Raw genomic sequence first — 14,037 nt, forward strand, 5'->3', positions numbered from 1 at the left:
CTGTGATACACATGCAGGTCATAATATTTTTCGATTTGGATTTCATTAAAGTGCAAATTAATCATTGCTTTAGTGAAGTTTCCTAATTGTTGCCTCAATTTCTTATCTCCCATCTTTGTGGTGCTTTTCATCACAACTTACTTTTGATTCCCTTTCAACATTTTTAATAATGTACTTTGCAGTTTTTTTATTTGTTTCATGGGATGTGGGCGTTGCTGGCCAGGCCAGCATTTATTGCCCATCACTAATTGCCCATGCAAAGGTGGTGATGAGCTGCTACCTTGAACCGCTGTAGTCCATATGGGGTAGGTACACCCACAGTGCTATGAAGAAGGGAGTTGCAGGATTTCAACCCAGCGACAGTGAAGGAAAGGTAATATAGGTCCAAGTCAGGATGGTGTGTGGCTTGGAGGGGAACTGGCAGGTGGTGGTCCCATGCTTCGGCTGCCCTTGTCCTTCCAAGTGGTCGAAGTCGCGGGTTTGGAAGGTGCTGTCTAAGGAGCCTTGGTGCATTGTTGCAGTGCATCTTGTAGATGGTGCACGCTGCTGCCATTATGCGTCAGTGGTGGAGGGAGTGAATGTTTGTAGACAGGGTGCCAATCAAGTGGGTTGCTTTGTCCTGGATGGTGTTGAGCTTCTTGAGTGTTGTTGGAGCTGCACCCATCCAGGCAAGTGGAGAATATTCCATCACACTCCTGACTTGTGCCTTGTAGATGGTGGACAGGCTTTGAGGAGGTGAGTTACACGTCACAGGATTCCTAGCCTCTGACCTGCACTTGTAGCCAGGGTATTTGGCTACTCCAGTTCAGTTTTTGGTCAATGGTAACCCACAGGATGTTGATAGTGGGGGATTCAGCGATCGTAGTGCCGCTGAATGTCATAAGGAGATGGTTAGATTCTCTCTCATTGGAGATGGTCATTGCCTGGAACTTTTGTGGCGTGAATGTTACTTGCTACTTATCAGCCCAAGCCTGAATATTGTCCAGATCTTACTGCATTTCTACACGGACTGCTTGAGTATCTGAGGAGTCACAAATGGTGCTGAACATTGTGCAGTCATCAGCGAACATCCCCACTTCTGACCTTATGATTGAAGGAAGGTCATTGATGAAGCAGCTGAAGATGGTTGGGCCTAGGACACTACCTTGAGGGACTCCTGCAGTGATGTCCTGGAGCTGAGATGATTGACCTCCAACAACCACAACCATCTTCCTTTGCGCTAGGTATGATTCCAACCAGCGAAGAGTTTTCCCCCTGATTCACATTGACTCCAGTTTTGCTAGGGCTCTTTGATGCCATACTCGGTCAAATGCTGCCTTGATGTCCAGGACAGTCACTCTCCCCTCATCTCTTGAGTTCAGCTCCTTTGTCTGTATTTGAACCAAGGCTGTAATGAGGTCAGGAGCTGAGTGGCCCTGACTGAACCCAAACTGAGCGTCATTGATCAGGTTATTGCTAAGCAAGTGCCGCTTGATAGCACTGTCAGTGACACCTTCCATGACTTTACTGATGATTGAGAGTAGACTGATGGGGCAGTAATTGGCCAGGTTGGATTTGTCCAGATTGTTGTGCACAGGACATACCTGGGCAATTTTCCACATTGCTGGGTAGATGCCAGTGTTGTAGCTGGACTGGAACAGCTTGGCTTGGAGCGCGACAAGTTCTGGAGCACAGGTCTTCAGTACTATTGCCGGAATGTTGTCAGGGCCCATAGCCTTTGCAGTACCCAGTGCCTTCAGTCGTTTCTTGATATCACGTGGAGTGAATCGAATTGCCTGAAGACTGGCATCTGTGATGCTGGGGACTTCAGGAGGAGGCCGAGATGTATCATCCACTTGGCACTTCTGGCTGAAGATTGTTGCACATGCTTCAGCCTTATCTTTTGCACTGATGTGCTGGGCTCCCCCATCATTGAGGATGGGGATATTTGTGGATCCATTCCTGCTGTTAGTTGTTTAATTGCCCACCACCATTCACGACTGGATGTGGCAGGACTGCAGAGCATAGATCTGATTTGTTGGTTGAGAGATCACTTAGCTCTATCTATCGCATGCTGCTTATGCAGTTTGGTATGCAAGTAGTCCTGGGTTGTAGCTTCACCAGGTTGACACCTCATTTTGAGGTATGCCTGGTGCTGCTCCTGGCATGTCCTCCTGCACTCTTCATTGAACCAGTGTTGATCTCCCGGCATGTTGGCAATGGTAGCGTGGGGGATATGCCGGGCCATGAGGTTACAGATTGTGGTTGAGTACAGTTCTGCGGCTGCTGATGGTCCACAGCGCCTCATGAATGCCCAGTTTTGCATTGCTAGATCTGTTTGAAATCTATTCCATTTAGCATGGTGGTAGTGCCACGCAACACGATGGAGGGTATCCTCAGTGTGAAGACAGGACTTCGTCTCCACAAGGACTGTGTGGTGGTCACTCCTGCTAATACTGTTATGGACAGATACATCTGCGGCAGACTGATTGGTGAGGTCGAGATCAAGTATGTTTTTCACTCTTGGTTCCCCCACCACCTGCCGCAGACCCAGTCTAGCAGCTATGCCCTTGAGGACTCTGTCAGCTCGGTCAGTAGTGGTGCTACCAAGCTTGGTGATGGACATTGAAGTCCCCCACCCAGAGTACATTCTGCCACCTTGCCACCCTCAGTGCTTCCTCCATGTCCCCAGAGGAATACCCTGGGTCTCTGGGTTACTGGCCTCCCCTTTTCACAATTATATAGAGGCCTCTTTTTGTCCATTCAGTTCTTGTTTCTTATCTGCCTTCATCATTCCCTGGCTCAGTGTTAGCACTCACCTCTGAGTCAGAAGTTCGTGGATTAAAGCCTCACATGAGTACCAAATCTAGGCTGGCACTTCAGTGCAATACTGAGGGAACCTTGCACTGTAGTAAGTACTGTCTATTATCTGAGACATCAGTCCTCTCAGGTGGACGTAAAAATCCAATGGATGCTATGACGAAGAGGAGATGAGGTTATCCAGTCTCCTGGGCAACATTTATCCCTCAACCAACGATCAGTTCTCTCACTGCTGTTTATGGGACCTTGCTGAGTGCTAATTGGCTGACATTACAACAGTGATGTCCACCAAAGCTACTAAATATCATCACCTCATTCCATGACAATATGAAAGGCACAATTCAGCATAGCGGTGCCTCATCAGACCGCTTTCCTATCCTGAGTGGCGTGAAACAGGGCTGTGTTCTCATCTACACTGTTTGCACTGCTGCTCTCACATGCGTTCAAGTCTTCAGAAGAAGGAATTTTCCTCCACACAAGATCAGATGGCAAGTTGTTCAACCTTGCCTGTCTTAGAGCGAAGACCAAAGTACGGAAGGTCCTCATCAGGGAACTCTTCTTTGCTGATGATGCTGCATTAACATCCCACACAGAAGAATGTCTGCAGAGACTCATCGACAGGATTGCGGCTGCCTGCAACGAATTTGGCCTAACCATCAGCCTCAAGAAAACGAACATCATGGGACAGGATGTCAGAAATGCTCCATCCATCAATATCAGCGACCACGCTCTGGAAGTGGTTCAAAGCTCAACTATCACCTGTCTCTCGATGCAGAAATCAACAAGCGCATGGGAAAGGCATCCGCTGCTATGTCCAGACTGGCCAAAAGGGTGTGGGAAAATGGCGCACTGGCACGGAACACAAAAGTCCGAGTGTGTCAAGCCTGTGTCCTCAGTACCTTGCTCTATGGCAGCGAGACCTGGGCAACATATGTCAGCCAAGAGCGACGTATCAACTCATTCCATCTTCACTGCGTCCGGAGAATCCTTGGCATCAGGTGGCAGGACCGTATCTCCAACACAGAAGTCCTCGAGTCCGCCAACATCTCCAGCATATACACCCTACTGAGCCAGCGGCGCTTGAGATGGCTTGGCAATGTGAGCCGCATGGAAGATGGCAGGATCCCCAAGGACGCATTATACAGTGAGCTCGTCATTGGTATCAGACCCACCCGCCGTCCATGTCTCCGCTTTAAAGATGTCTGCAAACACAACATGAAGTCCTGTGACATTGACCACAAGTCATGGGAGTCAGTTGCCAGTGATTGCCAGAGCTGGCGGACAGCCATAAAGGCGGGGCTAAAGAGTGGCGACTTGAAGAGACTTGAGCAGTTGGCAGGAAAAGAGACAGAAGCGTAAGGAGAGAGCTAACAGTCCCGACAACCAATTTTATCTGCAGCGCCTGTGGAAGAGTCTGTCACTCTAGAATTGGCCTTTATAGCCACTCCAGGCGCTGCTCCACAAACCACTGACCACCTCTAGGCACTTACCCATTGTCTCTCAAGACAAGGAGGCCAAAGAAGAAGACAACAGTGACTGCACTTCAAAAGTACTTCAGTGGCTTTGGGATATCCTGAGATCTTGAAAAGTGGTATATTAATGGAAGTTTGTTTTTTATTATTCTTTGGGATGTGGGTATCTCTCGAAGGCCAACATTTATTGTCCATTTCTACTGTCAGTCATTATGGCACAGAAGGTCATTCAGCCTATCGTATCCAATCCAGCTCTCTCGAGCAATCCAATCAGTCCCGTTTCCCCCTCTCTATCCCCGTAGCCCTGCAAGTTTATTTCCCTTAAGTGCCGATCCAATTTCCTTTTGAAGTCATTCATCGTCTCTGCTTCCACCACCATGTCAGCAGCAAGTTCCAGGTCATTACCACTCACTGTGTAATATATTCTTCCTCACATTCCCCTTGCATCCCTTGCCATAGAACCATTGAAAAGTTCAACACAGAAGGAGGCCATTCAGCCCATCATATCTGCGCTGGCTGAAAAAACTAGCCGCCCAATCTAATCCCACTTTTCAGCACCTGGTATATAGCCTTGCATGTTACAGCACTTCAGGTGCATGTCCAGGTACCTTTTTGCCCAAAATCTTCAATCTGTGTCCCCTAATCCTTGTATCATTAGCTAATAGGAACTGCTTTACTTTGTTGACCTTATCTAAACCTGTCATAATCTTTACACCACTGTTGTGGGACAACTCAATCACCACATGAGGAGACTCTGGTACAGGTAAATGATCATTTATTCGAGCATATGCAAGGAAGAGTCCACCTCAGGCAGTCCCGAGATGGTGCTCTGAAGCCACACACAAGGTTACAAACTTATATACCGTTTTCTCCTGCAGTATGGTCAAGCAATGGAGGATTGATCATACACTCTAATGAATGCACCATTATTAGTCTTTATCGATGCCCACTCCAGATGTCTCTAGCCTGGGTCTATTATCTTTTGTTTCACATTAGTCATAACATTCCATAGCTTAATTTGTTCATTGTGAAGCCTGTACAGATCCCAGCTATCAACCTTTACTGCCTAATCCTGTCTTTGCTGTAACAGCTTGTCTGTCTTTTTCCCATCCTGACTTATTTTGCTGAGCTGCCTTTCTAATTCACATTTCTTAATTCTGCATACATTGCTTAATTCTGCTTAACCCCTAAACCACTATCAAATCTCCCCTCAATTTCCTTTGTTCCCAGGAGAACAACCCCAGCTTCTCCAACCTAACCTTGTAGCTAAAATCCCTCATGCCTGGAACCATTCTGGTAAATCTCCTCTGCACCCTCTCAAGGACTCTTACTTGCATCCTTCCTAAAGTGTGGTGACCAGAACTGGACACAATACTCTAGTTGTGGCCTAACCAGAGCTTTATAAAGGTTCAACATAACTTCCCTGCTTTTGTACTCAATACCGCTATTTATGAAGCCTAAGATTCTATATCCCTTGCTAACTACACTCTCAAATTATCCTGCCACCTTCAAAGATCTATGCACATTAACCCCCAGATCCCTCTATCCCTCCACACTCTTTAGAACTGTGCTATTTAGTCTATATTGCCTCTCCTTGAAGCAGGCTTTCAGCTACCCCTTCAAGAACACCCTGAGCAGATCCACACGCCTACATCCAGGCTCGCCAGTTGGACATGCTGGCCATGTATTAGTCCCTGTTCGTGTAGCAGAGCCTGGTCTCCAATTGTCTCTGCCATCCCTGCATTGGGCAAAGATCTTGCTTCGCTTGGACCATGTGGTAATCGGTGTGCAATTGCCACCCCACGTTTAACGAACCCATGCACAGGCATCTTCCACACACTCAAAATGAACTTCGGGACATGGAATATCAGGACTGTTATGGACAACCCCAGCAGCGACAGATTTGAGAGTCGCACCACTATCATAGCCTGAGAACTCTGCCGCTACAACGTTGATATCACTGCCCTGAGTGAGACACGGCAGGCAGGAGAAGGCCAGTTCAAGGAACCAGGTGGTGGATACACCTCCTTCTGGAATGGTGAACCAGGTGGTGGATACACCTCCTTCTGGAATGGTAAACCAGAAGAAGAGCGCCGACTCCAGGGGATTGGCTTCACCATAAAAAATGAACTAGCCGACCGCCTCAGCGAGCCCCCTTATGGATTAAACGATCGTCTCATGACCCTCTGGCTCACCCTAACCCAGAAACAGCATGCCCCAGTCATCAGCGTGCACGCCCCAACCCTAGAAGCAACAGATGAGACCAAAGAGGAATTCTACTCCAGCCTTGATGACTTGCCATTCCCATGTCCCCAAGGAAAACAAGCTGATCCTCCTTGGAGACCTCAATGCCAGATTGGGAGGGACACAAACCTTTGGAAGGGTGTGATTGGCAAGGAAGGTGTTGGAAGGTCTAACATCAACAGAGTCCTTCTTCTGGTGAAATGCCTTGAACATGGCCTGATCATAACACACCCTATTTTGTCAAGAGTTTTTTTTTTTCCTTTTAGCCAGTTCGAACAACATCGACATGCCCAGGCAGCGACCAAGTGCAAACAGCGGAAGGAACGTTCAGAAATTGGAGCATCCCATTCACTCGCCTCATCAAACACCACCTGCCCCACCAGTGGTAGCGTGTGCGGATCAAGAATTGGACTATTCAGTAACCTAAGGACCCAAAACCCTGGAGTGGAAGAAAGTCATCCTCATTCCTGAGGGACTGCCTAAGATTATCTCTCCCTATCCCTTCTGCCAAAATGCATCACCTCACATTTCTCTGCATTAAATTCCATCTGCCACTTGTCCGCCCATTCTGTTAGACTATCTGTGTCCTGTTGTAGTCAATTGGTATCATCCTCACTGTCACACCTCCAAGTTTGGTATTAGCAGCAAATTTGAACCTTGGAGAACACCTCTGTCTATCATCCTCCAGTCTGGAAAAAGCCATTTACCACAACTCGTCGTTAACTGTCCTTAAGCCAATTTTTTTATCCAAGCTGACATTGATCCTCCTATTCAATGAGCCTCAATTTTGTTAACCAGGCTTTTATGTGGTACTTTGTCTAACCTCCCTAATTGCCTTTGAAAAAGTTGTGATGGCCTCCTTGAATTGCTGCAATCCATGTGACAAAGGTGCTCGCACTACGCTGTTAGATAAAAGTCCTGGAATTAACTACATAACGACAAATGAAAGAATAATGACATGTCCAAGGCAGGATGCATGTAGCATGATGGGAACTTAGACAGGATGGTATTCGCATGCATTTGCTGCCCTTCACCTTCTAGGTGATAGAGGTCACAGATTTGGAAAGTGCGGCCTAAGAAGCTTTGGTGACTTGGTAGAATGCATCATACGAACATATGAATTAGGAGCATACGTAGGCCATTTGTCCCCTCGAGCCTGCTCCGCCATTCAATAAGATCATGGTTGATCTGTTTGTGTTTCGAATTCCACACTCCTATCTACCCCCGATAACCCTTGATTCCCTTGCCTAACCAGAATCTATCGACCTCAACCTTAAAAATATTCAATCACTCCGCCTCCACCAGCTTCTGAGGCAGAGAGTTCCAAAGTCGCACAACCCCAAGAGAAAAAAATTTCTCCTCATCTCAGTCCTAAAAGGGCGACCCCTAATTTTAAAACAGTGCACCCTAGTTCTGGACTCACCCACAAGGGGAAACATCCTCTCCACATCCACCTTGTCAAGACCGTTCAGGATCTTATAAACTTCAATCAAGTCTCCCCTCACTCTTCTAAACTCCAGTGAAAACAAGCCCAGTCTGTCCAACCTTTCCTCATAAGCCAACCCACTCATTCCAGGTATCAATCCAGTAAACCTCCTCTGAACTGCTTCAAACGCATTCACATCCTTCCTTTAAATAAGGAGACCAAAATTGCACAGAGTATTTGAGATGTGGTCTCACCAATGCCTGTATAACTGATGCATAACATCCTTACTTTTATTTTCAATTCCTCTCGTAATAAAGGATAGCATTCTATTAGCCGCCTTTATTATTTGCTGTACCTGCATACTAACTTTTTGTGACTCATGCACTAGAACACCTAGATCGCTCTGTACATCAGAATTCTGCAGTCATTCTCCGTTTAAGTAATACTCTGCTTTTTTTATTCTTCCTACAAAAGTGAACAACTTCACATTTTCTCACATTACACTCCATCTGCCAGGTTTTTGCCCATTCACTCAACCTATGTCAGTCTGCAACCTCCTTCTGTCCTCTTCCTGTGGATAGTACATGCTGTAGCCATGAAAAGCTGATGGTGGAGAGAGTGGATGTTTAATGTAGTGAATAAGGTGCACCTGCTTTGTCCTTGCTGATGAGCTTCTTGGCTGTTGTTGAAACTGCATCCATTCAGACAAGTGGAGAGTATTCCTGACTTGAACTTTGTGGGTGATGGAGAGGCTTTGGGAGGTCAGGAGGTGAGCCAGTGATTGGTGATGGAGGAGTCTGGGATGTTGGCTGATTGGAAAGATGGAGGAGTCTGGGATGTTGGCTGATTGGTATGATGGAGGAGTCTGGGATGTTGGCTGATTGGTATAATGGAGGAGACTGGGATGTTGGCTGATTGGTATGATGGAGGAGACTGGGATGTTGGCTGATTGGTATAATGGAGGAGACTGGGATGTTGGCTGATTGGAAAGATGGAGGAGACTGGGATGTTGACTGATTGGTATAATGGAGGAGACTGGGATGTTGGCTGATTGGTATAATGGAGGAGTCTGGGATGTTGGCTGATTGGTATAATGGAGGAGACTGGGATGTTGGCTGATTGGAAAGATGGAGGAGACTGGGATGTTGACTGATTGGTATGATGGAGGAGACTGGGATGTTGGCTGATTGGTATAATGGAGGAGACTGGGATGTTGGCTGATTGGAAAGATGGAGGAGACTGGGATGTTGACTGATTGGTATGATGGAGGAGTCTGGGATGTTGGCTGATTGGTATAATGGAAGAGTCTGGGATGTTGGCTGATTGGTATGATGGAGGAGACTGGGATGTTGGCTGATTGGTATAATGGAGGAGACTGGGATGTTGGCTGATTGGTATGATGGAGGAGACTGGGATGTTGGCTGATTGGTATAATGGAGGAGACTGGGATGTTGGCTGATTGGAAAGATGGAGGAGACTGGGATGTTGACTGATTGGTATGATGGAGGAGTCTGGGATGTTGGCTGATTGGTATAATGGAGGAGTCTGGGATGTTGGCTGATTGGTATGATGGAGGAGACTGGGATGTTGGCTGATTGGTATAATGGAGGAGACTGGGATGTTGGCTGATTGGTATGATGGAGGAGTCTGGGATGTTGGCTGATTGGTATGATGGAGGAGTCTGGGATGTTGGCTGATTGGTATAATGGAGGAGTCTGGGATGTTGGCTGATTGGTATGATGGAGGAGTCTGGGATGTTGGCTGATTGGTATAATGGAGGAGTCTGGGATGTTGGCTGATTGGTATGATGGAGGAGACTGGGATGTTGGCTGATTGGTAAGATGGAGGAGTCTGGGATGTTGGCTGATTGGTATGATGGAGGAGTCTGGGATGTTGGCTGATTGGTATAATGGAGGAGACTGGGATGTTGGCTGATTGGTAAGATGGAGGAGTCTGGGATGTTGGCTGATTGGTATGATGGAGGAGACTGGGATGTTGGCTGATTGGTAAGATGGAGGAGTCTGGGATGTTGGCTGATTGGTATGATGGAGGAGACTGGGATGTTGGCTGATTGGTATGATGGAGGAGTCTGGGATGTTGGCTGATTGGTAAGATGGAGGAGTCTGGGATGTTGGCTGATTGGTATGATGGAGGAGACTGGGATGTTGGCTGATTGGTATGATGGAGGAGTCTGGGATGTTGGCTGATTGGTAAGATGGAGGAGACTGGGATGTTGGCTGATTGGTATGATGGAGGAGACTGGGATGTTGGCTGATTGGTATGATGGAGGAGACTGGGATGTTGGCTGATTGGTATGATGGAGGAGACTGGGATGTTGGCTGATTGGTATGATGGAGGAGTCTGGGATGTTGGCTGATTGGTATAATGGAGGAGACTGGGATGTTGGCTGATTGGTATGATGGAGGAGTCTGGGATGTTGGCTGATTGGTATGATGGAGGAGACTGGGATGTTGGCTGATTGGTATGATGGAGGAGTCTGGGATGTTGGCTGATTGGTATGATGGAGGAGACTGGGATGTTGGCTGATTGGTATGATGGAGGAGACTGGGATGTTGGCTGATTGGTATGATGGAGGAGTCTGGGATGTTGGCTGATTGGTATGATGGAGGAGACTGGGATGTTGGCTGATTGGTATGATGGAGGAGTCTGGGATGTTGGCTGATTGGTATGATGGAGGAGACTGGGATGTTGACTGATTGGTATGATGGAGGAGTCTGGGATGTTGGCTGATTGGTATGATGGAGGAGACTGGGATGTTGGCTGATTGGTATGATGGAGGAGTCTGGGATGTTGGCTGATTGGTATGATGGAGGAGTCTGGGATGTTGGCTGATTGGTATGATGGAGGAGACTGGGATGTTGGCTGATTGGTATGATGGAGGAGTCTGGGATGTTGGCTGATTGGTATGATGGAGGAGACTGGGATGTTGGCTGATTGGTATGATGGAGGAGACTGGGATGTTGGCTGATTGGTATGATGGAGGAGTCTGGGATGTTGGCTGATTGGTATGATGGAGGAGACTGGGATGTTGGCTGATTGGTATGATGGAGGAGTCTGGGATGTTGGCTGATTGGTATGATGGAGGAGACTGGGATGTTGGCTGATTGGTATGATGGAGGAGTCTGGGATGTTGGCTGATTGGTATGATGGAGGAGACTGGGATGTTGGCTGATTGGTATGATGGAGGAGTCTGGGATGTTGGCTGATTGGTATGATGGAGGAGACTGGGATGTTGGCTGATTGGTATGATGGAGGAGACTGGGATGTTGGCTGATTGGTATGATGGAGGAGTCTGGGATGTTGGCTGATTGGTATGATGGAGGAGACTGGGATGTTGGCTGATTGGTATGATGGAGGAGTCTGGGATGTTGGCTGATTGGTATGATTCTGTAAGTATGTCAGTCTGGTGATTGACTGGGCTGTGTGACAGCTTTCCCAATTTTGCCACCAGTCTCCCCAGATGTTAGTGAAGAGGACTTTGGAGGATTGACTGGGCTGTGTGACAGCTTTCCCAATTTTGCCACCAGTCTCCCCAGATGTTAGTGAAGAGGACTTTGGAGGATCAACTGGGATGTTTCAATGTCTAGGTTGCAGCCGAGTGGTTTGTCTACTTTGATTCTCATTTACCTTTCCAGCGGTTTGATCTTGCCAGGCCACCAGAGGGCAGTTAGGGGTCAACCACTTTAGTCTGGGCCTGGAGTGACATGTGACAGATAAGAATGGCAGGTTTCCTTCACTAAAGGACATCAGTTAACTGGTTATGTTTTAATGACAATCCAACAACTTCATAGGCACTTTGACTGGAACCAGCATTTTATTTCCAGATTTTAAAAACTGAATTCAAATTAAACTGCCAAGGTGGGACTTAAGCTTGTACTTCTTAGATTATTAGTAAGCCTCTTTCTTCTTTTTTTCCTAGCTGTTTACTATGGTAGTAATATCTGTTTGTTCTACCTTCTCTTTATTACCAGCTATCTTGTGCTTTTGTCAGAAAACCTCTATTTTCCATCATCCTCTCAATGGTTGACTGCCTCTCACCCATTTCCTTCTCTCCTCCCTGTAGCTGACAAATGGAAGCAGGTCTGATGCTGAGTACAGGATTTGATGACCTTTTCACTTGACTTCAGGCCAGTATTAACAGCATCTCTGTCTCCATGACATCAAATTTCAAACTAGCAGTGCAAGTGTTTAAAAAATACTGTTATTTCATATAAAAAGGACACACAACCTGCTATAAGAAATTAAGCAACTCTCAGCCAAACTATAGATACAGTGCAATGTGATATGATTATTTTTTGCAATACTATAGAATATTTAAAAGCTGTATCAATACAGAAGCCATTTTTCTTAAAATTCTGTATAAAATTCTTGTCTTATTTCTGATGGCTTTTAAAATCTTATTTTGTGTTTTTTTGTTGGATTTTTCCAATGCCTTTTTGTTTTAATCTGTTACTTCGTGATGGGAAATGGCCTTGGCCTTGAAGAGCAAGACAGCATCTCTAAATCTGGATAACGATTTGTCATTTTCTGTTGCATCCGGTTATACTTACAGCACTTCGGTATTGTAGGATTTAAAAGATGTGCTGAAACCCCTCAGTACCAAGAAGCATTCTTAGGGCTGCAGCAGGTGGATTTTCTTGACAGAGTTCAAAACTCCGGAACTAAAATATGAACTAATTCAAGGAAAAAGTTAAAAATGAGGAATGTTCCAAAGGAAAAGCCACAAATAGATTGCAGATGGAAAATGCAAACAAATAATAATCATTTAACTCTAACAGATGGTAGTTAATACGAATGTATTCTTACTTCAACAGTAGTATTGCTATATAATCATAATTCCATTGGTGTAGTGTTGGAATAAATGTTATGTTGGAAACTTGCCTCTTTTTTTAAAAAAACATAAAAATTGATAGTTGTCATATGACTGGCCCTGTTGATTATTAGGGGCACAAAAAGAGTTGGGGGTGAGGGGCAGGAGGCAATTTTTTCTTTATTCTTTGATGGGATGTGGATGTCCTGGGAAGGCCAGCATTTATTGCCTATCCCTAATTGTCCTTCACAGCTGAGTAGCTTGCTAGGCCATTTCAGAGGGCAGTTAAGAATCAACCACATTGCTGTGGGTCTGGAGTCAGGCGTAGGCCAGACCAGCTAAGGACAATAGATTTCCTTCCTGAAAGGACATTAGTGAACCAGATGGGTTTTTACAACAATCGATAGTTTCATGGCACCATTACTGAAACTAGCTTTCAATTTGATTTTTTAAAATCAATTAATTGAATTTAAATACCATGTTGCTGTGGTGGGATTTGAACCTGTGTCCCCAGGCCATTAGCCTGTGTCTCTGGAATACCTGTTTAGTGACATTACCACTATGCCAGCATCTCCTCATTTCCAGGTGGCTTCTGCTGCTGCACTACATTAACTTAGGTGTTCAGAAACCCTGTTCTTGGACGTTGATACAACCAGGTGAGAAAGAAGTCTAGTGTTCTCTTTCAGTCTTCACTTGGTCTTACTGTAACAGGATTTAATTTTAAATACACCATGTTTTTAGCTCCCCCTTGGTGAATCCTTGTTCACCGCTTTCCAATTAAAAGGCAAAGAAACCAGCACAAACAGGCTTTCTTAGGTTTAAAGAAGAAAGATTGAAATTTATTAAACTCTAAATCGGTTAATGCCTACGGATACACGATGCACCCACACTAGCATGCATATGCAATGCACACATGGAAATAGAGACAGAAAAGAGCAGAAGAAAAATAAAGTGGAAAAGTTTGTGGCAATATCTGAAGAGGTGTTGTTACGGTTCTTTGAGCTCACTGTAGAGTCCTTAATTGTAGGGAGATCTTGCTTTTCGTTGGGGCCCAGTATTCTTCTTAAACCTTGTTCGCATTAGGAGACTTGTCTCTCTTGGGGTTCATGTGTGTTCAGTGGATTCAGAAGCTTGTGAGAAAGAGATGGGAGCTGACAGGAAAGAGATCTTCTCAGTCCAGGAGAAAACCGCTTTCTCCCCAAACTGTTTGCTATAATTCAAAAAGCTCAGGTTGCCGAGCAGTTTAGTTATGTGACTAGCTGGTT

The 14,037-nt window shown here is 45.9% G+C and overlaps 1 protein-coding gene across 1 annotated transcript in view; it reads left to right on the plus strand.

The window, feature by feature from the left end:
• The window catches only part of cdk7 (cyclin-dependent kinase 7), a 76,512-nt gene extending 63,707 nt beyond the window's left edge, over nt 1-12,805 (plus strand). The window contains exon 12 of the mRNA XM_068029449.1: nt 12,026-12,805. Coding sequence (XP_067885550.1) covers nt 12,026-12,048 — 23 coding nt within the window. The 3' untranslated portion in view covers nt 12,049-12,805. The remainder of the gene's footprint in view (nt 1-12,025) is intronic.
• Nucleotides 12,806-14,037: the final 1,232 nt, after the last annotated feature.

Source organism: Heterodontus francisci, chromosome 4 (assembly GCF_036365525.1).
Source record: "Heterodontus francisci isolate sHetFra1 chromosome 4, sHetFra1.hap1, whole genome shotgun sequence".
Classification (NCBI taxonomy): Eukaryota; Metazoa; Chordata; class Chondrichthyes; order Heterodontiformes; family Heterodontidae; genus Heterodontus; species Heterodontus francisci.